The following is a 26,088-nucleotide window of genomic DNA, read 5'->3' as shown; positions in this document are numbered from 1 at the left end:
ATTAAAATAGCGTTTTATCAAATTTACAGGGAGAAAAAAAAAGTGGGAAAAACGATTAAGATAAAACGGCGTTATGGACGAATACCCTAGAGATTAATCACGTTCAAACCCAGGAGGCATTCCCTTTGCTTGCAAAGAGAAGGTTTCCTGAGTCGAACGTGAATGGTCTCCAAGATCTTGAGATGGCATAATGAATGAGCACGACTAATAATGGTAAAAGAGTCCGTGCTAAAGTTTGCTGCACAAGACGGGGTTTTAAGTAAATGATCAGTAATTGAAGACCCGTATGTGTTAGTAACGACATCAGTTGCCCGTTGCCCGGTAGGTTCCATTCCTAATTTTACTGGGTACATGTTGTTGAATTCTTCCATCTAATGTTAATGTCGTTCGACTCAAGTAGTTGGCACCGCAACCACATTTAAAATTTTAAATAACATTACTTTTATGGTGGGGGGGGGGTAAAACGTCTTTTCGAGAAGATGGAAATAAAGTTCTCGTAGAGAAAACAACACGCACATTGGCAGCAAAATAACATCCATGAACTGCTGAACTTATTTGTTTGGCAAATTTCTCACTTACTCTACCTAACCAAGGCAGACGAAGATAAATTGGACATTTGGCTACTATATTCTCTTTCATTCGAGAGAATTCAGCCAATTTTATATACAAATTTACTTTTAATCATGAATCATAAAAGTCTTCCTTTCCTAATTGCAATATATATATATATATATATATACGTGAATGAATGTGTATTGATTTTAAATATTAAATATTGTTTATATCAGTTAGGATCTAACTCAGTGTCTTTAAATCTAAATTTTAGTTCACAGCCTTTATCAATAAAGATCTGTTACTTAATTTCGACATACTGGCCTGAAAAGAAACTTTCTTCATCTATATCCACGATATTGACAAGAATGGGTTGGTTGTCTGAAGGCACTCCGTTAACTTGGAAAGAAATCGAAGAAAATGCGGATTATGTTCGTAGACATGGAATCAAACAATTTATAAACGTGTACAAAAATTCCAAGAATCGTCAAAATGACAGCTTTTATTGGGGAGATGAGGTGAGAAGAAATTTTTTGATTTTTATACTTACAATGAAAGACCGTTAGATATACATTTTTTTATGGGCGCGTTTACTATAGACAACAAAACGAAAAAAAAAAAAAAAAAAAAAAAAAAAAAAACAAGTATGTAACAAATAAATGTTAACCTAACAGTTATTGGGTCGGTTTCTACCAGTATTTTTTATTTTCTATTTTTTTAGTGATTAGCTAGACTCCAAAGATGTGAACCTCTTATGTCGGCCATGTTTTCTTATTATCATGTAACACGACACTACATGTTTTTTCGAACAGACGTTAAAACACTAAAAACTTATCCAACTCGGTAGAAAAGTAGCTTATCTTGCCTTTGGTAACGTTTGTTTGTTATATATTTGTTTTCTGATAACTTTTTCGTTTTGCCCATTTTATTTTGGTCCCACCCTGAATGCACTTTTATGACGGAATTGGATATTGCCCATATTAAAAACTGACCTTGTGTCTAACTTTGGCATTGTGGGGACGCAAAAGCTTCCTTTTGACTATCTGATATACCAATATATATGAGAGGATATCACTTTTTTTCTGGTCTTACTCCACTTCTTGATTCTTCACTTTATAATACCGAGTGTTTAGCAAGAGGGCATCAAGAATCATTTTCTTTGTCTTAGGTATGATTCGACCACGGATTGAAACCTTGTATTCCGATTCATCAGCAAAAATTTTTACAATTATGCCAAATCGACCCATTGTTTTCTACAAATTTTGGATAAAATTGACTGTCTGTCTTAAATTTTATTTTAAATATTGAAATAAAATTATTGGCTTTGTTTAACAGCCTGTTAACCATTTTTAGGTTATTTAATGCCAAATCTGGTAATTTTGTAAAAAAGCTGTTATGCTTCGAACTCTTTATATTTTTAAATATTTTGATTTAGTTGTTTTGTGCATATCAATCCCTTTTCTCTGGAAAATATTTATTATTTTAAAAAGAATTACATTGATACAATTTTAAAGAAATATAGAAGAGACATTCGGTTTATCATTTTAAGAAAATTTACATGACATTATTTGAAAAAGGATTATTTCTTAACAATAAATTGTACAGATTAATGTAGAAACCCGCTTGCCATTATTAAATTATCGATTAGATATATTTTAATCTTCTAACATTTTTCAATTGTTTTGTGTTAACCAGTAATATTATAGTTAGTTATAAAAAATATTGGGAGCAATTATTTTCCTCTAAAGAAAAAAGCCAAAATTTTAAAACTCCATAGAATATGGAAAAATTTCTTTTTATGTTGTATTCCTTGTTTTTGAACAATGCATTTTGTAAATATTAATTTGCATACTTAAATTTCCTGCACATATTGATGCTCTATCTGTTTTAAGGATATAACTAATCTATAAATATTAATATTGATAGTAATATTTATATTGCCATTTTTGAATTTTGTGTATGTGTGTGTTTGTGTGTGGTGTGTGTGTGTTTGTGTGTGTTTGTGTGTGGCGTGTGTGTGCGTTAATTGTTTTTTCAAGCAAAAGAACAATACAAATTAAAAATATATTGTAAAAAATAGGCTAGGTTAAAAAATAGGTTAGTTGAGAATTATTTGTTGTCAAAAGTGTGTTTGTAAACCGTGTGCTTAGCCACATAAGTTGGTCACGTTTTGGAACCACACTTCTGATGTCATAGCAAAAAGAGGATTCTCAATATAGGAGCTAGAGTTAGTCAGATCGTGGAGTTGAGAAAGAACAGCTAAGTCTGCTAGTCAGTTAGAGAGAGTTGGAGTCCTTTGGAAGCGAAGGAAAAAAATATTAGCTATGTAGATCCCAAATAAGAATTCCTGACGTCATCATCATTCGATCGGTCCAATGAATAAAGAATCACCATCGATATTTCTGTTTGCCTTCGTGTCGTCATTCCACAAATCAAAAGGTAATGTGTTAATCATCTTATTATGAACATTGCATAACTCTCCCACGAATATGTATCTCTCATCCTCACTAATATATGTTATAAGACTCCACAGAACTGTATAAATGTCTCTCCCCCTCATAATTGTTATATATATGTCCCCACTGTCTCTCTTCAATATGAATGTCCTCATCATATCTCTTTTAAGATGAACTCAGCGTCATTCTTTTAATATGAAACCCCCACAACACAGCACATATACGTTATTTGGTGCTCGTTTTCCCGTGTACCCATACAAGGGTGTGAAAAAAAATGAAGGTTCTTAGCTAGACGAAATACACACATACACAATGAAAAAAAGTAAAGCATACGCATTCACACGAAAAAATGCCGAAAAGAAAAAAAAAACAATAACAATAATAAAAACAGCCACACAAGAATAATCTATTTAGAAAGGTACGAAAAAATGCTAGACCATTTAAAAAAATAGAAGGAAAACAATCATATACTTACACACGAAAAAAAATGCACTTAAAAAGAGAGATGATATGCCGCAAAAGAAAAACAAAGAATAGTCGTAAATAAGAATGAAAAAAAAGAAACAGTTGTAAAAACAAGTCACCATGCGTAATTCATTGATAAATGAAATTATTGTTTTGCTTGTTTTAAAAATACACACACGAGTAAAGAAACTGAAACACATCTATTGAACGGTCAAATTATAAATAATAATAATAATAATAATAATAATAATAATAATAATAATAATAATTGAAACAAAAATTATATTAAATAAATATAGTAATAATAACAATAGTGATGGTTATAATCACATGCTAGCTATATATATATATATATATATGTGTGTGTGTGTGTGTGTGTGTGTGTGTGTGTGTGTGTGTGTGTGTGTGTGTGTGTGTGTGTGTGTGTGATAATAATGAAAATATTATTCCGACGGAGATAGGAAATAAAAAAGAACAAATTGTTGCTATGAAATTTGTGGCAAAGCTTACATTGTTGAATTATCCCTGTCAATCAAAAGATTTTGCAAAAGTCGCAAGTACATTTTAAAACAGCGTGTGGAATGCATATTGATTGAAAAATAGTTTTGTGTTCATAGTTGAACTTGTCATCTTTCCATGTGTTTTTTTTTGTTTTGTTTTTTTGAAAAAAAGGGACATTTTTTTTTGACAGACTTTGTTATTGTTGTTGTTACAGAAAAAAAATTTTCTCGAAAAAAGTTATAATTGTAAGTTAAATGGTAATCATAGTTAGATGTATTTTGTAAAATGTTATATGATGTTGAGCAAATATTGTAAATTGTCTTAAATGTTATTGTATTTAACGTCAGGAATTCAAAGTCATAATTAAGTAAATATATCAAAATGGAAAGAAACAAGTCATAGGAAAATAAAATTAAACGATAATTGAGACAAATGGTTGGCCTAGAAATAAGTTAGAATTTTAGAGAGGGGACAACAGAAAATTACGTAAACGGGTATTTTCAGAGTTTTTCGGGTGTGATGAGCCAAAAGAGAGGATTTTTCTTTTTGATTTTGTTTTCTGTTTTTTTTTTGTTTTTTTTAATGCCCATAAACATTTTTCGCAAGCAGTGTAGCTTGCCAGGAAACAGCATTAAAGATGCCCCTGTTATGAAAATATATATGGTATCCTGCTATATTGCGGCTTATGAAGCATGCTGCACATGACGGCACCAAGCAGAATTATAAGACTCGGCAGAATAAATTAAAAAGGCAGGCGTTGAAGGGTACGAGAATTCCTTAGGGTCCCAAAGACTATAAGAGTCAGTACCACGGGCAAATTATACGGGCATTAAGAAGGAAGAAAAAGTAAAATATACCGTAAGTACGTAGGAAGAAAACATATAACTTTATATTTTTTAGAGATGTATGAATGCGGGATATCACTGCTGGAATCTTGGACGCTCTGATGAAAAAAAGGAAGAAAAATCACGGACATTTGGGCCATAGTTAGAATTCAGTGCGCAAATAGGAATTTTGGCGCAAGGGATGGGTGTTATTTAGTTAAAGGCGATGTTTTCTAAGTCTTTATCGAAGTTCCAAGAGTCTAAGCAAGGAAATCCGAGCGAATCAGTGTGATGAAAAGGTATATCTTAATAATTAGAAGCCAACCACAAAGATTTAACTAAATGAGCTTTGATGTATGTCCCAAAATGTTATGGGGTTAAAGGTAATAAACGAAAGGAACATAGGATTTTTAGGAAACGAACGTGTATTCACATAGATTACAGGCAAAGTGAGTTGAGCAATACCATTACTCCATGGTGGGACGTGTGCACTCCACCATTGAGGAATGGTATTGCTTGGTCGCGTGCCAATCTCAGACTGCCGAGCACTGGTACTTAATACCGGAAGTGACGTCAGTAGAGGAGGTGACGTCATGAGATAGTCCATTAATCCCATGGAGGGGCGTCTCCAACACCCCCTCCCAAGCTTTTTGTTCGTAAAAGCTGTCAGTACCTCTTCCTGTTAGGGTTTACCATCAATGGCTCGGTAACCTTTCTCTTACGGAACGACCGCTGTAGTTCAGGTGTTGGTTGAGGAGGTTCAAGATCAAAAGTTTCGAAGACAGTGTATATCGGCTCATCTTCCAATGGTGGACTGTCGCTGGTTTCAACTAATTTACATCTTCTTAGTTGGTTCTGGTGACGTTTGTGGTATATGTTGGTCCTTGGATGATATGTACCATGTCACCGACTCTCTTAGTAATTGTACCCACCTCCCAGAATGATGTGTTGTTTTTATAACTTTTGAAAAACACTTTTTCATCTGATATGAAACGTTTACTGGGTACATAAGTGGTCACTAGTGGCCTTGACTGTTTGGGCAAGAGCTTGTCAAAAACGGATCTCATTTTCTGCGCAAACATCATTTCTGCAGGTGAGACTGCTGTTGATGTGTTCGGGTTGGGTGTAATCCTATACGCGTGTAGAAATTGTTGAAGTGCTTCATCTGTTGGGCCCCCTTGAGGCTTCTTAGGTTACTTTGGCTTGGGGAATTCTTTTGGCACAGATTTTTTAGCTTTGCAGTTTCTGTTGAAGCTTTTTTTTTCGATTTCTCTGTTGCTGCAAATGAGACGTTTCCTTTCTTCTTTAAATTGTAACTGGAGTTGTTTATCAAGACGTTTCCTTTCTTCTTTAAATTCTAACTGGAGTTGTTTATCAAGACGTTTCCTTTCTTCTTTAAATTGTAACTGGAGTTGTTTATCAAGACGTTTCCTTTCTTCTTTAAATTGTAACTGGAGTTGTTTATCAAGACGTTTCCTTTCTTCTTTAAATTGTAACTGGAGTTGTGTATCAAGATGTTTCCTTTCTTCTTTAAATTCTAACTGGAGTTGTTTATCAAGACGTTTCCTTTCTTCTTTAAATTCTAACTGGAGTTGTTTATCAAGACGTTTCCTTTCTTCTTTAAATTCTAACTGGAGTTGTTTATCAAGACGTTTCCTTTCTTCTTTAAATTCTAACTGGAGTTGTTTATCAAGACGTTTCCTTTCTTCTTTAAATTCTAACTGGAGTTGTTTATCAAGACGTTTCCTTTCTTCTTTAAATTGTAACTGGAGTTGTGTATCAAGACGTTTCCTTTCTTCTTTAAATTCTAACTGGAGTTGTTTATCAAGATGTTTCCTTTCTTCTTTAAATTGTAACTGGAGTTGTTTATCAAGACGTTTCCTTTCTTCTTTAAATTGTAACTGGAGTTGTTTATCAAGACGTTTCCTTTCTTCTTTAAATTCTAACTGGAGTTGTTTATCAAGACGTTTCCTTTCTTCTTTAAATTGTAACTGGAGTTGTTTATCAAGACGTTTCCTTTCTTCTTTAAATTCTAACTGGAGTTGTTTATCAAGACGTTTCCTTTCTTCTTTAAATTCTAACTGGAGTTGTTTATCAAGACGTTTCCTTTCTTCTTTAAATTCTAACTGGAGTTGTTTATCAAGACCGAGTAATTATTGTGAGCATTGGGCAATATCTGATAAGCTTCCAAAATCCAAAACTTAAAAAGTTCTTTTCAATTTAAATATAGAGATAAAAAGATTACTTACAATTGCACCCATAACTTTGCTTGTGTTCGTCTTCTTTTGTTTTTGTTTTTAGAATTTTGTTTTTAGAAGCCGACTTCTTAGCTTGTAAATGCAAAGTTGTTTTGAAGTCAATTAGAATTTCACTTTTTTCCTTTTTTGTGGAGTTAACCCGTGTGAAAGTCGAATCCGTCGTTCCCAGTTGTTATGGGGTTAAATGGTAATAAACGAAGGATTTTTAGGAAACGAACATGTATTCACATAGATTACAGGCAAAGCGAGTTGAGTAATACCATTCCTCAACGGTGGGGGGGTGCACCCGACCTGCCGAGCACCGGTACTCGATACCGGAAATAACGTCACTAGAGGAAGTGACGTCATGAGTAACGTCCAGTTAGAAAATGAGACAAATAAGCGAAAGGATCAGGACACTTTTGGACGGAGGAGTCGTCGATTTCGAGAGAGGTAAAATGAGACAGCGGTTTATGGCATAAGGGTGGCTGGATGAAACAGCTGATAGAAATCATACCCTACACCTAAAAAGGAAATGCCAGGAAGATCAGCGAAAGATTCTGACATAAAGAAAATAATTATGAAGTCAGAAAAAAAAGGGCTGACTAAAGAAGTTTTTTTATGGGGTCTGATCTTTCTGGTTGTATAGATATAGAGAAAATATGCACTGGAATTTAAAAATGCGTACATTTTTGGAAAAATGATAAGGATGTTACAGGAAAAAGAGCTGCCCCCTTTCCATGTAAATAAGAATAACATTAGATAAGTGAAAATGAGATTAGGATAAGCCGAGACTCGAACCTTGTAAGCTAGGTTAAGAAATAGGATGTTAGAAATCGGAATGTTAAAAAGGCCTATTGTTAAATTCTATTATAAATAGTTAAATATTGTTTATATTGTAAAAACAATTGATTGTCATTCTTTTATGAAACTGAATATTAAAAATGTCAGCAACAAAAAATGAACAATACAAATTAAAAATATATTGTAAAAAATAGGTTAGGTTAAAAATAGGTTAGTTGGTCACGTTTTAGAACCACACTTCTGATGTCATAGCAAAGAGGGAATTCTCAATATAGGAGCTAGAGTTAGTCAGATCGTGGAGTTGAGGAAGAACAGTTGAGTCTGCTAGTCAGTCAGTCAGAGAGAGAGAGAGAGAGAGAGAGAGAGAGAGAGAGAGAGAGAGAGAGAGAGAGAGAGAGAGTTGAAGTCAGAGTCCTTTGGAAGCGAACGAAAGAACATAAAACTATGTAGATCCCAAATGAGAATTCCTGACGTCATCAGCATCCGACCGGGCCAATGAAATAAAGAATCACTATCGATATTTTGTAACTGTTGCCTTCGTGTCGTCATTCCACAAATTAAAAGGTAATGTGTTAATCATCTTATTATGAACATTGCATAACTCTCTCATGCATCTCTCCTCCTCTCTATATGTGCATCTATCACCCTCTCTCCTCGCTAATATATGCTATAAGAAACATCCACAGAACTGTATAAATGTCCCCTCTCATCATTGTTATATATATATGTCCCCTATGCACAATTTTATCTTTTCACATCAGGCGTGGGGTTACAACTCTTGGTGCTGATGGACCCAGAAATTTCGTCAGATCATTCATTTAGAAGGGAAACTGATGTTACACCTACGCTACTGACCTCATACGCCTCGACATCAAATACGAGTGATAAGTCTCCTCATTCCTGGTAAACAACCTCCTTAAAGCTGGCGACTCGATTAATTCACCGATTTGCAAATCTAAACTGCTTAAGAGAAGATAGGCTCTGCCTATCGCCCGACTTCCATACTCCTTCTTTGCCAATTAACCAGGAGCAGAGGTACAATCATAAGAACCCCTAAAATGTCAATTTTTTAGAGAAAAGGGTTGAGTCAGAAGCGGGGAACCGCGTTCATTGCCTTAGTTAGGAAAAAAGGCCAGTGAGTATTAGAGATGCCTAGTGCTTGGCGATGTTTCCTAACTGGGGCAATTAATACCATCCTCCACACACACACACACACACACACACACACACACACACACACACACACACACGCACGTACATATATATACACATGTATGTATATATACACTTGTGTGTATATATATATATGTGTGTATATATATACGTGTGTATATATATTTATATACGTAAATATATATATATATTTATGTATATATATATATATAATATATATATATATATATATATATATATATATATATATATATATATATATATATACATGTATGTATATATTTATATAACGCGAGTAATGGAAATAGTATTCCGACGAAATAACGAGAGAAAAAGGGACAAACCGAGTTATGTGTTCATCACGAGCCTTCCTCTGGATGAAAAAAATTAAGAAAACAAAAATACCAGCACAAATATTTGAAAAATTTCTTGTGAAGAGTGTAACGCTGTTCTATTTCGACAACGGAAAAAGACGTCAGAAATTTAAAAAATGAGGTGCGTTGTTAAAGTGAGGGAGATTTTTAATAACGTCATATAGTCGTTAATGTATTTAAAAAAAAATATGACATGGTTAATATTCTTTCTGGAAAAAATATATCTGTTAAAATCCAAATATAGGTGTGTAACGGAAATGAAATTTTTTTTTACATCGGAATCACCATTTATCAAGGCCAAGAGGCCACTAGAGGATAAGGGTCAAAGCGTGTATAGTAGAAATTGGACAATATAGTAATCGTTAGTAATGGAAATTCGGTAAATTTGTCAACAAGTGGAACGGCTCATCAAGAAATTGTTTACGTTAGACTTGAAGACAACCATATTGTAGTCAGCTGGAAAGCAGGAAAACGGAAGACAATTCCACAGGCGTGCAGTTCTAAGGTTTTTGATTAGCTTGGCAACATCACGCACACACATATATCTATATCTATCTATCTATCTATCTATCTATCTATATATATATATATATATATATATATATATATATATCACATAGCGTGTTTTCTGATAGAGGAGGAAATATTAGGGGTTGGCGGCCTTGGTCGCAAAGGGTAGAATTAGCTGCAAAGTTCTTGGCAAAGAGTTTGACTTTGTCTGATGCTGACGAGATTACCTCAGGTCCATTGATGATAGTTGGTATTTGCTATTTGCCAAAACTGGTGGGAACCAAGCCTCTGCTCAGCTACTTTGGATTTGACGGACTGAGCATACAACTCTTGAATTCTTTATTACTTTCTTACAATGGTTGCTGGCAGTCCTGAAAAGGCTTTTGTTTCCATACATCTATTATGTTAGAAGCAGTGGGAAAAAGTGATTTCTGTGCGCAATGGCAGCAGCACATTCTGGAGAGAACCATAGCTGGCTGTTAGGTTTTTGCTGGAATTTTTTGGATGGTATGAAACGGTCTAACCTACAATTAACCATTCCGTCATGTCTGATACTATAGAGGACACATCCTTTTTAAACATGGAACACAGAGGTAGATCTAATATAAATGTACGGAAGCTATCCAAGTCAGCCATAGTGTATCGATATACTGTACGATGGAGAGGTACGTCTGGGGACTTATTACATTTCATTTTTATCTTAATTGATACAAAAGAGTGGTCGGAAGATCTAAGAGGAGACAGATCAGAAACTGAACATAGTTCAGAGCAAGTTGTGAGAAAAAGGTCTAGGAGACTTGCATACTGGCCGTCCTTGTCGGGCACACGGGTGGGTTCATGAACAATCTGAGTGAGGTCATAGGCAATGGAGAAATTATGACAGAACCTCCCCTCATCATCGGTCTTGTTTGAGTGAGTCAACCATTCGACGTTGTGAACATTGAAGTCTCCACCTACGTGAATGTTAGCTGAAGGATAAGCAGATAGGACTTGGTCAATTTTCTCAGATATGCTTTTAAAGATAGTAACTCCGCTGTTGTGGGGGCGATAGAGAGTAAATATAAATGCAGTAGTGTGAGATAGTGCAACCCGGAAGCACATATAGGGTAAGTTAGGATATTCTCTGGAGATTTTCCTACCACATGGAAAGCCATCTTTGATATAGGCACATATTCCATGCCATCTTGGGGGCCAGATTTAGAAGTTAAGTTAGAGTATCCTTTAATTGCGAACTCTTCTAGGGAACTAGCCTGTCCAATGCCAGTTTCGCTTCAAAATAAAAGGTCTGTTTTAGTCCCCTGTAATTGGGTTTCAACCTTTGGAAGCTTAGAACGTAGACCCCCTGATGTTGGAGAAGGAGACATGGTAGTGGGGGTCTATGTTGGAAGTTGGAGATCCGGGTTTAATCATGTATTTTTTCTTGAAACTTGTCATGATAGAATTTTGGAGTTTGTGGACTAGGTCGTCAGATTTGCTTAGAGCAGGACAGAAAGGGGAAACTAAGAGAGAGAAAGAAACGAAGAAATTTTTTTGTAGCACATGATAAGGCAAAGCCGTAACAATTACCCAATAATATGGCATCGAGAGGCCCCACTAGAAGCTACTGTATGATCCAAAATCCATTCACCAAATTGCAATACAGCAGCCCCAGTACTTTGCACCTGCTGATAGGACAGCCTCCTTAGTGGTTAATCCAAGGTTCGGGTCCCTGACTATCAGGCGGATAACGTCAGCCCAGATAAAACGTTTACCTCCAGCACCCTTACTAGTGACATGGCTACAAGGATAGACATAGAAACAGAAAATTTCTGACATCTCTGCCAACTGTTCGCGCAAAATACTGCCAACCTAGAATACAGCTTTTTCTTATCCCTTTGTCAGAAAAATCACTCATTAAAAAATGAGGACTGAGGGACAAATAAAGAAAAGCGAGAGTAACGGGAGCTGCCGATAACACACCCACAATGCGTTTTCTACCCTCCTTTAAAAAATATTAAGTATTGTACTTAATAAAAGTCCAACTGGCGTGTTTAAGGGGAAGTATGGTGATAGATCCCCCTCTCATGAACTAAAAAGGAATACAATTTCTTAATCTATTTTTGCAATCAACTTGGAAGATATAATAAACAACATTTATGGACGAGAAAACGCTAGCATTAAATAAAACAATCAGAAAATATATAAATTAAATACTGAAATAAAATGTAGTTACTAATATTTGAATCTAAAGATAAAAGGTACGATTAATATAGAAGTCACTTATCTCGAAAAACACTTCCGTCTCCAAAATTCAAACTTTACAAGAGAATTTTAGCGAAATGAGTGGGTGTTTATGTAATTTATTGAATGAGATTATATGTATTAATTATAGAGGAAGTGTTTCTATGGCATGAGAGGGTTAACCTGTGTTTAAAATTAAATTATGTTCTTTTAATAGAAGTTTATTTATTAATGGCGATACATTATAGAAACTTCCACATTGTTTAATTGTGCTTGAATTTGCTATATGCGCGTGATTCAAGAAGTCTGAGGCGCGGTTTATTTGAAATAAATTTAACTATTTTTGCTTGTTTGCAGTCAAAGGTGTGATTATGCCGCAATGAATGAGAGAATAATGCACTTAGAGAATTGCTATTTCTTATATCTTTTTTATGTTCATTGGGCCTTTTTTCCAATACACGTATCTATGATTATGCTGCAATGAATGAGAGAATAATGTATTCAAAAAATTGCTATTTTTTATATCTTATGTTCATTGAGCCTTTTCTCTAATTTGCACTGGGTTTCATCAATGTATATATGATGACAATTTTGGCAAGGAACAATGTATATGCCTGCATTGGAAATTGGTTTGTTTTGGAGAGGTTTTGTTGTTTTTAATGTTTGTTTTATAGTTTGTGATGTGGTTTGTATGATTGGAACTCCTAGTTTGTTTAGTGTGTTGCAAATTATTGTATTATTGGTGTGTGTAGGTAAAAGAAAGTGTCTGTTTATGAGAGAAAAGTCTGGTATATATGATTTTTGATTATTTATCCTGGAAAATAATTTTGCGACTTTTCGCTTAGCGTTCGATATGAAATATGTGGGATATTGCAAGGTTTTCAAAGTATCTGTGAGGTATTTGAATTCTTTATCCAGATATTCTAGATTGCAAATTCTGAATGCACGTAGGAAGAAACCAATTATCATACCTGTTTTTATTTTGTTATTATGGTGTGAATAGAAATGTATGTAATCATTTTTATGTGTAGTTTTGCGGTGAATTTTGAAGGAAAGTTTATTATTGGATTTTATAATAAGTATGTTTAGAAAAGGTAATAAGTGATTGTTTTCTGTTTCATAGGTAAACTTAATGAAGGGTTCGACTGAGTCTAGTTTGTCTTAAATGTTATCGATGTACGCGTTTCCAGGAAGAAAAATTAAAATGTCCTCAATGTATCTAAAATATTCTGTGTTTGGAGGTAATCTAAATTTGAAAGGACCAGATTCTAGAAATTCTAAGAAAAGGCTAATGCCCCACTATGAGGGTTACCAATAAGAAGACCGAAATTTTGTTTGTAGAAATTGTTATTGAATTGAAAATAAATCATAAAATCATATCAGTTATAAAAGTGTCGGGAAAAATGAGAAGTTAATGTTTGATTTTTTAGGCGTTTATGGAGTAAATTTATCGACCTTTTAATAGGAACATTAGTATATAATGATGTTATATCTAAGCTGTACATAGTTTTGTTATGCATATTAATGTTTTTTCAGCTTGTTGCGTAAATCTCCGGAGTTATTTATGTGGGAGGTGCTGATAGTACCCAGTAGTGGAGCTAAGGTGATGGATATGGCCAGTGGCGTAGCAAGGGCGGAGTGAGGGGGGGTCCGTCCCGAGTGGGACGTGCCAGGGGGCGGCATTTTGAGAGGGTAAAAAATAATTAAAATAAATGAAAGCTAACAAAAAATCTTAACTTTTATGCCGAAAAGGTTGTAAAACATCGGGACTTTTAGAGATATCGGAATCAGAAAAATGTGTCCGTATTTTATGAGTGGCCCATGTCAGGAGGCGGCATTTTGAGGGGGTAAAAATAGAAAATAGAAAAAATAAATAAAATAAATAAAAGCTAACAAAATATCTTAAATTTTATACTGAAAAGTTTTTAAAAATCGGAACTTTTGGAGGTATTGGAATCGGAAAAATGTGTCCCTATTGTACGAGCAGCACATGTCAGGGGGCAGCATTTTGAGGGTGTAAAAATAGAAAGTAGGAAAATATATAAAATAAATAAAAGCTCACAAAATATCTTAACATTTATACCGAAAGGTTTTTAAAAAATCGGAACTTTTGGAGGTATTGGAATCGGAAAAATGTGTCCCTATTTTACAAATGGCACATACCAGGGGGAGGAATTTTGTGAGGATAAAAATAGAAAATAAAAATAAATAAAAGCTAACAAAAAATTTTAAATTTTATATCGAAATTTTGTAAAAAAAAAAATCGGAACTTTTGGAGGTATTGGAATCGGAAACATGTGTCCTTAATTTACGATTCCAAAACTGATTTTTAAATTTTTAGTTTAATTTTTCATTATTGGTACTAATGATAAATATTTATTGTTTTTAAATTATCACTAAAACTAAAATGATAATAACATCAAAATACGATGTAAACTTATTTTATTTGTAAAACAAAGTTTTTTAAAAAAAGTTGCATAAATTCTCTAAGTAACCTTTCAAAGAAAGAAGTTGATTTACATGTTCCTAAAAATGTTGAAAAATCAAACAAAACGTTTTTGCCAAGAAAAATACTTTCAAACATCACTGATATAACAGGAAATTACGTAATTTTGGAATTGTAGAAACATTAAGCAAGTACGGAATAAAAATCGACTGTAAACAGATTTTATGATCGTCATATCAGGGGATATAATTTTAAATGGGAACTTAGCGCTACACCTCAAATACTATTTAACTGGCTTTTTATTTGATAGTTTAAATACTGTCAAGTTTCGAACAATCGCAGAGTAATTGATTTTTTTCACACTATTAACAAAATTTTATAATCACTGACGTATTTATGATTAAACCGAAATTTTTTATGATGAATTAATTCTGGTAATATGATTTTTTACTTTTTTATTAATATAATAATTGTAAAAGATAATATGAGAAAAATCTCCTTAGAACGCGTACCTAACTTAGAAAAATCGACTCACTTGCTTTCAAGCAAGAGTAAATATTTAAAAATATGTATATTTCTGTGAGAGGCACTTGAATCCTACTTAAAACTATATCATCTTTAAGAATGGTCTTAAGCTCTATCTTCTTCGATTGATATTTATTTCGTAGATGCTTAATTTTTCCTAAATTTAATTAAATTAAAATAAAAATATAAAAAGTGATTTTAATATTTTGGATTCATTTGGGATTTTATCTGTTTTTGCTTTAATTAGCTGGTGGGTTTTGTCCGGTATCTTTTGTCTGATCCCCTAGATGTATACATGTATGCATGTATATATATATCCCCGAAACAGTGTTTCATGGTAAACAACTGATGATCCCTTAAAAAATAAATTATTAGTACTATAGTAAATTCGAGAGCGAGTTGATGCAGTGATTGCAGGTGGTTAATTTACTTACTGACTAGATGGTTTTCTAACGAATGATAAAAAATATTTTTCGTATAGTTTTAAAGGTTAAAAACTTCAAAGATGCATTTCTCTTTTAAAACAAAGCCGATTTGCATTTGTTGTTGGCAAAATGCTATTTGAATATTTCATAAACAATTGAAAATAATTAACAGTATGCAAAATAAAACGGTATAGGCACAGTATAGTTAACAAAGTGCCCTCTCCATTTTAAACATGAGTTTCTAAATAACATTGTTGCTATATAGAAAACAATTCTTAACTTAAGAACGGATGTGAATGTATTCTTAACTCTTCTATACGTTCTCTCTACCAAAGAATGTTCATGTGTTTTTTTTTGTTTTTTTTACACAGTGATCACCACTTATCAAGGCCCGGAAGCCACTCAGGGATAAGGGTTATTGCAAGTACATTACGTTAGTGTGGAGATTTGATGAAGTGTTTAATTAAGGGGGCGGTTCATTAGGAATTTGTTAACATTGGACTTGAAGACATCCAAGTTGTAGTCCGGAGGGAAGCAGGCAGACGGAACAGAGTTCCACAGGCGTGCAGTTCTAAGAAAGAAGCTTTGTTCATGGAATCCGCGTTTTGATTTAGGCACAGATATAGAGTGGGGGAAATTTTTCACAGTGGATTCAGCTAGACGGGTGTTTTTCGTGAAAGATTGGCGAGGGGGGGACCAGAGATTGGAGTTCAGACGAGCACCTGCCATGAAAATAACGATAAAACAAGGATAGGCTCGCAACGTCTCTTCTGTGGGAGAGAGGTTGCAGGGTAGAGAAAAAGGCATCCCCCACTAAGCCACGAAGTCTATTTTGTACTCTGTCAAGGCAGGATAGACTGTTTTTAGCAGCTCCTGCCCAGATATGGCAACAGTATTCCATCCTTGGACGTACTTGGCTTTTATATAGATAGAGAATTGCATCAGTAGTGAGATATCTTCTGAAGCGGTAGAAGGATCCCACCATCTTTCCAGCGACCTTGGCAACAGACTTGATGTACATGTTCCATTTCAGATCAGGAGTAAAGGTCAAACCCAGAAGCTTGTCAAAACACGGGGCCTCACCCAGACGAGAGCCATCCATCACAATTGATGCCAGCTGGGGATCAGAGCGTTGATGATGTAAGGATAAGAGTTTGGTTTTGGATGCATTAAAGGTAACCAGCCACATCTTCCCCCACTGAACCACGCGCTCGAGATCAGAGGAGAGAGAATCAGAGAGAACTTCGTCATTTACAGCCTTTGATGTGTTGCCGTAGATGGTCGTGTCATCAGCATAGATGTCAACGAATGATTTAAGTATGTGTTTAGGGAGGTCATTGATGTAGATCAGGAAGAGAGTTGGGCCCAGGATTGACCCCTGAGGGACTCCAGCATTTATATTGCAGGCCTCCAATTTTTGTCCATCTACCACTACTCTTATGAGCCTATCGGAGAGAAATGATTTAATGATTGAGAAAACATTTCCAGTTATACCGTAGCTGGAAATCTTGTGAAGTAGACCCTTATGCCATACCTTGTCGAAGGCCTTTGATATGTCAAGAACAATTGCCCTAGAAAGGAAGCCTTTGTCAAGAGATTCACTAATCCTGTGGGATATAAGCGTCAGCACATCTGCGGTAGATCTTGCAGAGCGAAAACCATATTGTGTGTCACTAAGAAGGTTATCCTGCTGAGGTGGTTGACTATTTCTCTAATCCCTATTACCCTAATCATAAATATTTGCCCGGTTATGTCGTAGATATGTAGTAGATTGATTTGTTTAAAATAAAACGAAACAAAAACAGGATACAGATAATTATAATAGAAATATTTTTACTAAAAAAAAAAAAAAATAAAAAAAAATAAAACGAAACAAAAACAGGATACAGATAATTATAATTTTTACTAAAAAAAAAAAATAAAAAAAAAATAAAACGAAACAAAAACAGGATACAGATAATTATAATAGAAATATTTTTACTAAAAAAAAAAAAATAAAAAAAAATAAAACGAAACAAAAACAGGATACAGATAATTATAATAGAAATATTTTTACTAAAAAAAAAAAAAATAAAAAAAAATAAAACGAAACAAAAACAGGATACAGATAATTATAATAGAAATATTTTTACTAAAAAAAAAAATTAAAAAAAAAAAAAAAACGAAACAAAAACAGGATACAGATAATTATAATAGAAATATTTTTACTAAAAAAAAAAAAAAATAAATAAATAAAACGAAACAAAAACAGGATACAGATAATTATAATAGAAATATTTTTACTAAAAAAAAATAAAATAAATAAAACGAAACAAAAACAGGATACAGATAATTATAATAGAAATATTTTTACTAAAAAAAAAAAAATAAATAAGAAAATAAAACGAAACAAAAACAGGATACAGATAATTATAATAGAAATATTTTTACTAAAAAAAAAAAAATAAAAAAATAAAACGAAACAAAAACAGGATACAGATAATTATAATAGAAATATTTTTACTAAAAAAAAAAAAAATAAAAAAATAAATAAAACGAAACAAAAACAGGATACAGATAATTATAATAGAAATATTTTTACTAAAAAAAAAAAAAAAAAAACTAATATTGTAAGAATTTTAAACTAACACTCTTGGCTAAAAATGATATTTTCCTTTTGTTTTATTCGACTTTCATTTTGTTTTATGCCATTGCATATGGACACCTTGAAAATCTTGCAGGAAAAAAGCATAAACAATTATTTTAAAATTAAAACTTTCGTGCATTCATTTAACCTGAATAATCATCATTTCCAGGCTACTCTAACATTGTATAAATGTTCACTAAGTTGAAGTCTGACTGGCAAGGTTGTAAAACTATGCATAATCGCTCAGACCCCCCCCCCCAAATGCTTACTGAATTTATTTCCATGAGGAAAATATTAATTTTAGTTAGTGTTCTAAAATGCTACAATGTCTCTGAAGTGAAAACTCATTTTACGTCCAATTAATATTGCTCAAAAGTTTCTCAACTTGAATGATCTAGAGATCTGACTTGCTGAAAATACATAGTTGACAAAGTAGAGCAGCATATTCTTAAGAAGGAAACTAAAAAGTGGCGGGAAATTCTAGCTATCTAGCTTGAATTTCCCGCCACTTCTTAGTTTCCTTCTCAAGAAGGAAACTAAGAAGTGGACATCATCAGGTTTCTCGCCAAGCAGAATCTGGCACTACAGGGTCACCGGGAAGACATCCATAATGATGAAAGAGATGAAGAAAACAAAGGGAATTTTTTAGAATTGGTAAATTTATTGGTCAAGTATGACCTGTGCTCCGTGAATATTTGGTGAAAGTTAACCCGGGAAAGAAAATCGCTATTTCTTATCTGTCACCAGAAATTCAAAAATGAATTTTTGAGCATTTTGGCAAAGCAGGTGAGAAAGTAAACAATCGATCAGATCAAAGAAAGCAAGTATTTTTGCATATTTTTTTATCTCACCAGACGAGTGAGGTGTTGCGCTACGTAAAAAATGACGAAAATAAATTGGCAGACATCAAGACAAAGGTAAAAGCTCGGAGGACATTTCTAAACTGATTTTGAGAGAACTGGAGAACGATTGGATTCAGATTGGTAATTGGCCAGGCATTTGACAATGCTGCTATTACGGCAAACCACCGATCGGGTGTGAAAAAACGAATCTCCGAAATCAATCCAAAAGATCTATTTGTGACATGCAATAACCATTCATTAAATCTGGCTTGTGTACATGCCGCTTCTGTAGCGGTTCACTCTGTTACTGGACCGGTTATTCTCGTTCTTTTCTGCATCTACACATCACTGGGACGTCTTAATTCAGTTGACTGGTCTAAGTATCAAGTGGACTTGGTAATTAGATGGAGTAATCGAGCAGATGCTGTAAATGATGTGGTAAAAAATTTATTGAAAGTCGTCATTGCCCTGGAACAGCTCACAAAAGAAGGAGAAAATGCAACCACAAGATCAGATGAATCTTTAATTTTGAACTCGGTATTGTCGTTTCCGTTTCTTTTATTTCTGAGCTTTTAGAAAACTATTCTCCCAGAAATCAATGATGCCCAGAAGTATCTTCAAGAAAAGGGGCTGGATCTGCAACAAGGTTCTGTCAGGCTGACGGCGTTGAGAGATTGCTTTCTTCAGAATAGAGAAAAGATGGTGGACACTGTAATAGACGAGTCAAAAAATCTCTGCTCTGAAATGGAGATAAGCATGGAGCATCGTATCCGCAAAAAGAAACGAATGGGTGGTGAACGATTGACTGATGCAACACTGGAGTTTCATACTGAGTTAAGACGGGAAATGCTGTCTGTCATAGAAAGGTTGACTGAAGAAATATATTGCTGATTTCAACAAGTTCACAATCTTGCAAGCAAACACGCTTTTCTTACATCGTCAAATGTGCTTGATGATAATTATGATTGTCAGCTTGACGAAGTTATAGAAAAAGATCAATTCCTTGTTGATAGGAAAAGATTACAGTATTTTGTGAGTGCTTCAGTGTAATGCTGTGACCCTTTGGGATGTGATCATAGCGTAGTATCTGTGTTAACTGTGGCAAGCAGGGCCAAAACATTATTATTATTATTATTATTATTATTATTATTATTATTAATTGATTCGAGCGACGGCGAGTCGCTGGATCAATTATTATGATTAGAAAAATAAACAATAAAATTGGGAAAAAATGATTGGCATATAATATAATAATATCGCAAAAGGAATGATAAAATAGAAAATAGATGTAAACATGATTTGTGGTTTGCATAAACAAATAACTAGATTGGGATTACATCAGCTGTTGGTCTGATACACGTAATGAGACACGTGATGAAATGTAGACTTGGGGAGATTCTAGGCAGTCGTTAGCTGCACATCAGACAGAACGGATAACTCAAAAAAGGGAGTTGGTCTCCTGACGCAGGGAGCGGCGTCATTTCAGGCAGCCAAGATGTAAAAACGTGTAATCTCTGAAGATGCCGGCCGGATCATGAAAATAAATGTTCGCAAATAATTCAGGTATGTGTTGTGTTTATTTACATCTGTTAAAAAGAATTGTTTGTCTACAATTCTTTCGATACGTCCACGTCAATCGTTTCCTGTTAGAACTGCTGCATAAATGTTAAAATATACACACTAAATGATATGACATATATACATACACGCATTTACACGTTCATGAATATACAGATAAAATATAAACCTAACTATTCAACATGTACATCGTTATGAAATATATTCACATACACATTACACAACAGGACCCTTTTTAGAGCCCCATAATATAACATAAGCTTTTTTTGGTGCCGTAACGTAATATCAGGAAAAGACAAAATCAATTGACCTCTTAAACTTTATACAGAGATACTACCTTGGGGATTCCGTCCCTATTGTGATCTTGCTGCGCATTTTCCTTACCCAAGCTATTAGCGTTGCCAGGTGTGAGCGCTTTTTCTCGAAACTGAAACTCATAAAAAACTACTTTCGTTAAAAAATTAGCCAGACAAGGCCTACAGACTTGGCAATCCTCTCCATAGAGAAGGAACTTGTCGATAGAGTGAATTTTGATAGAGTTATTGATAACTTTGCCGCAAAATAAGCGTGAAAAGTATTCTTGTAAATTAGGGACTGCCAAACGAGTGTGAAGAATGGGCCGCATGTTTCCGTGACGTCAGATTTGTGTTATCTATATGAACTATAGAAAAGCAGAAGCGACTTAATGATTTTAAAAAATCTTTGTTTATCTTCTTCAAACTGCAATTAATAATTGATCTTTGTTATAATTTTGTTAGGTTTTAAGATTTACACAGTTTAATGATTAATAATATTATAAACATTTGTATATTAAATATGAAATACGGTTTTACTGAATGTTCATTTGGTTACCTAGGGGCTTCCATATTTTGTTCGGTAAAAAGAGACAAACAAAATATGAGGGGGGACTACAAAATGCTTAATATTTGTGCAATAATATTTTCAAATTGGTTTTAATCTGACGATAAAATAGCTGACAAGAGTCATGTTTATATTAAAACTTAATATTTAAAAAAAAAATGTAAACACAATTAATTAAAAATCTATGTAACGGAATATTTTGAAATAATGGAATTTTAATCGTTTTAATCTTTTAAAAATTAATGTTTACGAAGTTTATTTTTCTTGGCAATTCAACTGATTATAGTATATATTAATTCGAAAAAACGCTATTTAAAAACATAATAATATTAAGTTTATATCAATTTTTTAATTGTAACTTCAAGGTAAATTTTTGTTCAATACGTTTATTTAAATTTAAAAAACGAATAAATATTTTTTACTTATTTGTAGTCTTATATTTCATAATAAATAGAAATTTCGATAGATTTAAATATATTTTGTTCAAATATCGAAAAAATAAATATGGGGGGGGGCACGCACTAAAAAAATATTTTCCCTCGAATATTTTTACGAAAACTACATTTTATATGTAATTTCATTCTAAAATGGATAAGTATCGAGAATTTCACGAAAATCTGACCATTAGTTGATTTTTGCTAGATTTATTAAATAAGGGTATGTTTTCACGTTCGGAATATCTACTACATGGGAACGTTATTTTAAAGCGCCAATTATGTAAACACGATTTTCGTCTCGCAATTTCATTATTTTCGTTCAATGAAACACATTTTTTTTTAATTATTACTAGTTCATTTTGCCCTTCTTTTAAATGGTACAAAAGTTATACTGATAATATTAACTTATAATAAAGTTACATCGTGTTACATATAGGGTGGGGTAATTTTGTGGTGACTTTTGGCAGTCTCTATTGTAAATTTTCAACCGACTTGATGCCTTGCGATAGTTCTCTTACAAAAAGAAATTTATAGTCTTATTTTAAATTCATAAATACATTCATTTAAAAAAAAAACTTTATACTATTTTTATAAAGGATTGAAACATTATTAACAACAAATTTCTAAAATTTCGCTCTTAAACTGCTTTCAAAAAGCACGGACACGGCGTATTTTTCTCCTCGGGAGGCTCGACATTATGAAGAAAAAGAAAAGAAAAAGCATCAGACTATTCTCTCCTTGATACAGCTATGTTCTTTGTGAAAAGTCGGAAATAATAACAATAAAAAAGTAAATAACATGATTTTATCATTTCTTAACCTTTTCATGTTTTCAAATTAATTTTTCAGTTAAATTGATAAATTCAAATTTCAAATATTCTCATTTAAATTTATAAAAAATGTTTTCTAAAATGTGTGACTTTCCATTTCTTAAATTTTGCGCGTAAACCAAGCGACTACACACAAGGATTTCAAAAAAACGCCGACACAAGACGTTTTTCTTTCTCTTCGAGAGGCTCGACCTCTTAATAATAATATTATGAAGAATAAGAAAAGAAAAATACATCGGACTATCCTCTCTTTGATACAGCCATGTTTTTTTTGTGTGAAAATTCGGACTTTAACAACAACAAAAAAGTAAATAAAAATGATTTTATCATTTCATAATGTTTTCAGGTGTTCTCATTTAAATTTATTATTATATTTGTCTGTGTAGCCAATTATTTTAATTTAACTTTTTTATAATTTGAATTATACGTTTTGTTTCGAAAAAGAGTATTTGGTTTCTATATTAATTTGGTTTTATATTAACGTTTACATAATTCCTTTCAGATTACTGTTTACATACTTACTATTATTCAAATTATTGAAAAGAAATTGTTACATTAAATTAAAATTTAAAAAAGGGGAATTGTGTAAACATTAATCTAAAGGGAATTGTGTAAACATTAGTTCAATGAAAATAAATATTTTGAGGACTTTTTGGAATTTTTAAGGTTTTAACAGGTTGTCATATGTCAGCAGTAGGCGGGGGGGGAAACAGGTAATCATATGCCAGCGGGGGGTGGCAAAACAGGTAATCATTCATATGCTAGCGGGAGGGGCAAAACATGTAATTATATGTCAGCAGGTGGAGTGGGGGGCAAAACAGATAATTATATGCCAGCGGAAGGGGATGGGGGGCAAAGCAGGTAATTATATGCTGGGGGGGGGGGGCAAATTTTACAACCGCCCCGGTCGGCAAAAACTGATGCTATGCAATTGACTACTGATGCCAGGTATTATAACGCGCAAAGGCTATCTGGTTTGTGAGTTTTGGGGAGGCTGTATAATGACGGAATGTTGGGGTGGTATTCAATGTATGAAGTCCAAGTTTAGTTGTTTTTATAAGTTGTTTTTAAAGATTTATTGAAAGTCTCAATACTTCTATTTACTGAATTTAAGCCAGTGTTTGTATATATGTCTCTGTCTGCTAAAAGTATAGAAACTTTCTTCAGATATGTGTCTTTTTCCCATTATTACCCTCACCTTTATCAACTGGTAATATAATTATGTTCTTGTTATTTGCTAGGTGTTTCAAGGCATCTTTGGTAGTACAGCTTCATAGGGTTGAGTAGCTGCGACTGAAATAATACGCTGTATGAAACCTTTTTTTTTTTAATCTGTGTCTTAATGTTTGTAATTGTTCAAAATTATGTTGGTGGTAATATTCAAATGTATGCCAGTTGCAATCCTGCTAATCATATACGGTACTTCCCACTTGTTGAACTGGTTAATGTACTACCATAAACATGCAAAAATATTGCAAAACTTTTTGACTCGCCAATTTCAATTCTTTATGTATTGCAGGTAGAATACTTGTTGCTCAAATTTGACCACGAGAAGAGAACTTGTCAACTACTAATGAATGCCACAGAATTGTTAGAAATTCTTCATCAAGCTGAAACCCAATCTTCTGCGTAAGTAATTTGAGGTGTGCCATTTACATTAAGATGATAAACGTTCTGTGCCATTTCTTTCTTCTCAAATCAGGCGTTAATTTTATGAGGGAGCTCAATGTTGTTTTCATATTGTTTTCAATATTGTTTTAATATTGTTTTAATACTGTTTCAATATTGTTTTTATATTGTTTTAATTTTGTTTCAATATTATTTTTATATTGTTTTAATATCGTTTTCAATATTTTTAAATATTGTTTTAATATTGTTTTCAAGATTGCTTTAGTATTGTTTTCATATCGTAATTTAAACGATTAAATAGAGCGAAAAACGCTCTTTACAATGATGAATAAAGTAAAGGCATTATAACAAAAACGTATTTGAAAATACGACGTTTGAAATTAAAATAAAAAATTCCGCAAGAACTTTTTTTTGAGAAAACCTAATATATATATAATGAATGAATGAATAACAAAAGTCTGTATTCCAAATTTCATGATGTTGACCATGTTACAATTTATTCTTTTAATTCAATTGATACTTACAAATTACAGTATCTGTTTCGTAGCACAAAATCAATCACTTAATTATTATATCAATCAGTGAATCTATTTTGCCCTTAATTCATCAGAAAAAATAGCAACAATCAATCAACCAAAAGGAAATAAAATGCGTTTGGACATGATTACAAATCCGAAAATTTAAAGAGAAGCTGCAAATACCTTATAGTTTTCTTTCATTACGCCATTTGGAAATTTAAGTATAAGGAGTTAGGGTACGATACAAAATGAGTTCAAATTTCAGGTTCTGGTTTTCTTGTAGAGACAATCGCCAGTACTGTTGCCTTTCTAAGGGAAAGAAGACTATAGAGGTTCTACTTAATATAACTTTAGGTATAAGTTCGGTACTTGTCTATAAATGGGCCGAAAAAAAAATTTACAAGAAAAATCTGAAAAAAATCTTTATAATGTACGTACTTGTCACTGCATGAAGATGTCATATCCCAAAAATCATGTAAATCGATCAAGTAGTTTTTTTATTTAAGAAAATTAAATATTATTACATGTTTTAGCGAAGATTTGCTTCACGCCATCTTGTTTGAGACCTAACGACACTAATGACACCTGGCGGAAATATGGGATCAATAAGGGCAGACAATCGACTTAAAAAAAATTTTTTTCTTAAATGTCGAAAACACTTTTTTTATAATACAAATAAAAAATAATAAATTAACATAACGACTTCTTTTCCTAAAACAAATGTCTAAAACAGTTTTTTTAATAGACTTTATGAAACAAACACGAAAAACAAAATGTCGAAAACGATTTTTTTTATAATACAAATAAAAAATAAAGAAATTAACATAACGACTTCTTTTCCTAAAAAGAAATAAGTTAATTTATTATTTTGTATTTGTATTATAAAAAAAAAAAAGTGTTTTCGACATTTAAGAAAAAATAGATAAAAAAAAGTCGATTGTCTGCCCTTGTTGATCCCATATTTTCGCCAGGTGTCGTTAGTGCCATTAGGTCTCAAACAAGATGGCGTGAAGCAAATCTTTGCAAAAACGTGTGATAATATTTGATTTTCTTAAATAAAAAACTACTTGATCGATTTACGTGATTTTTGGAATATGACATCATGCAGTGCTAAGTACGTACATTATAAACATTTTTTTCAGATTTGTTTTGTAAAAAGCGTTTTCGGCCCATTTATAGACAAGCACCATAAGTTCAAACTATTGCTAATAAGTATTCATCGTATAAATAATGTATAGATTATAAATATGTTATAT

At 32.9% G+C, this 26,088-nt stretch overlaps 1 protein-coding gene across 1 annotated transcript in view; it reads left to right on the top strand.

The window, feature by feature from the left end:
* The first annotated feature begins 855 nt into the window (after positions 1 to 855).
* LOC145294126 (glutamate--cysteine ligase catalytic subunit-like) overlaps positions 856 to 26,088 on the top strand; it is a 178,851-nt gene continuing 153,618 nt past the window's right edge. The window contains exons 1-2 of the mRNA XM_080141230.1: positions 856 to 1,070; positions 24,205 to 24,314. Coding sequence (XP_079997356.1) covers positions 921 to 1,070; positions 24,205 to 24,314 — 260 coding nt within the window. The 5' untranslated portion in view covers positions 856 to 920. The remainder of the gene's footprint in view (positions 1,071 to 24,204; positions 24,315 to 26,088) is intronic.

The sequence above is a fragment of the Euprymna scolopes genome, chromosome 15 (assembly GCF_053919585.1).
Source record: "Euprymna scolopes isolate OS-2025 chromosome 15, ASM5391958v1, whole genome shotgun sequence".
Classification (NCBI taxonomy): domain Eukaryota; kingdom Metazoa; phylum Mollusca; class Cephalopoda; order Sepiida; family Sepiolidae; genus Euprymna; species Euprymna scolopes.
Note: the sequence above shows the minus strand (reverse complement) of the source record. Positions and strands in the feature narration are given on the sequence as shown.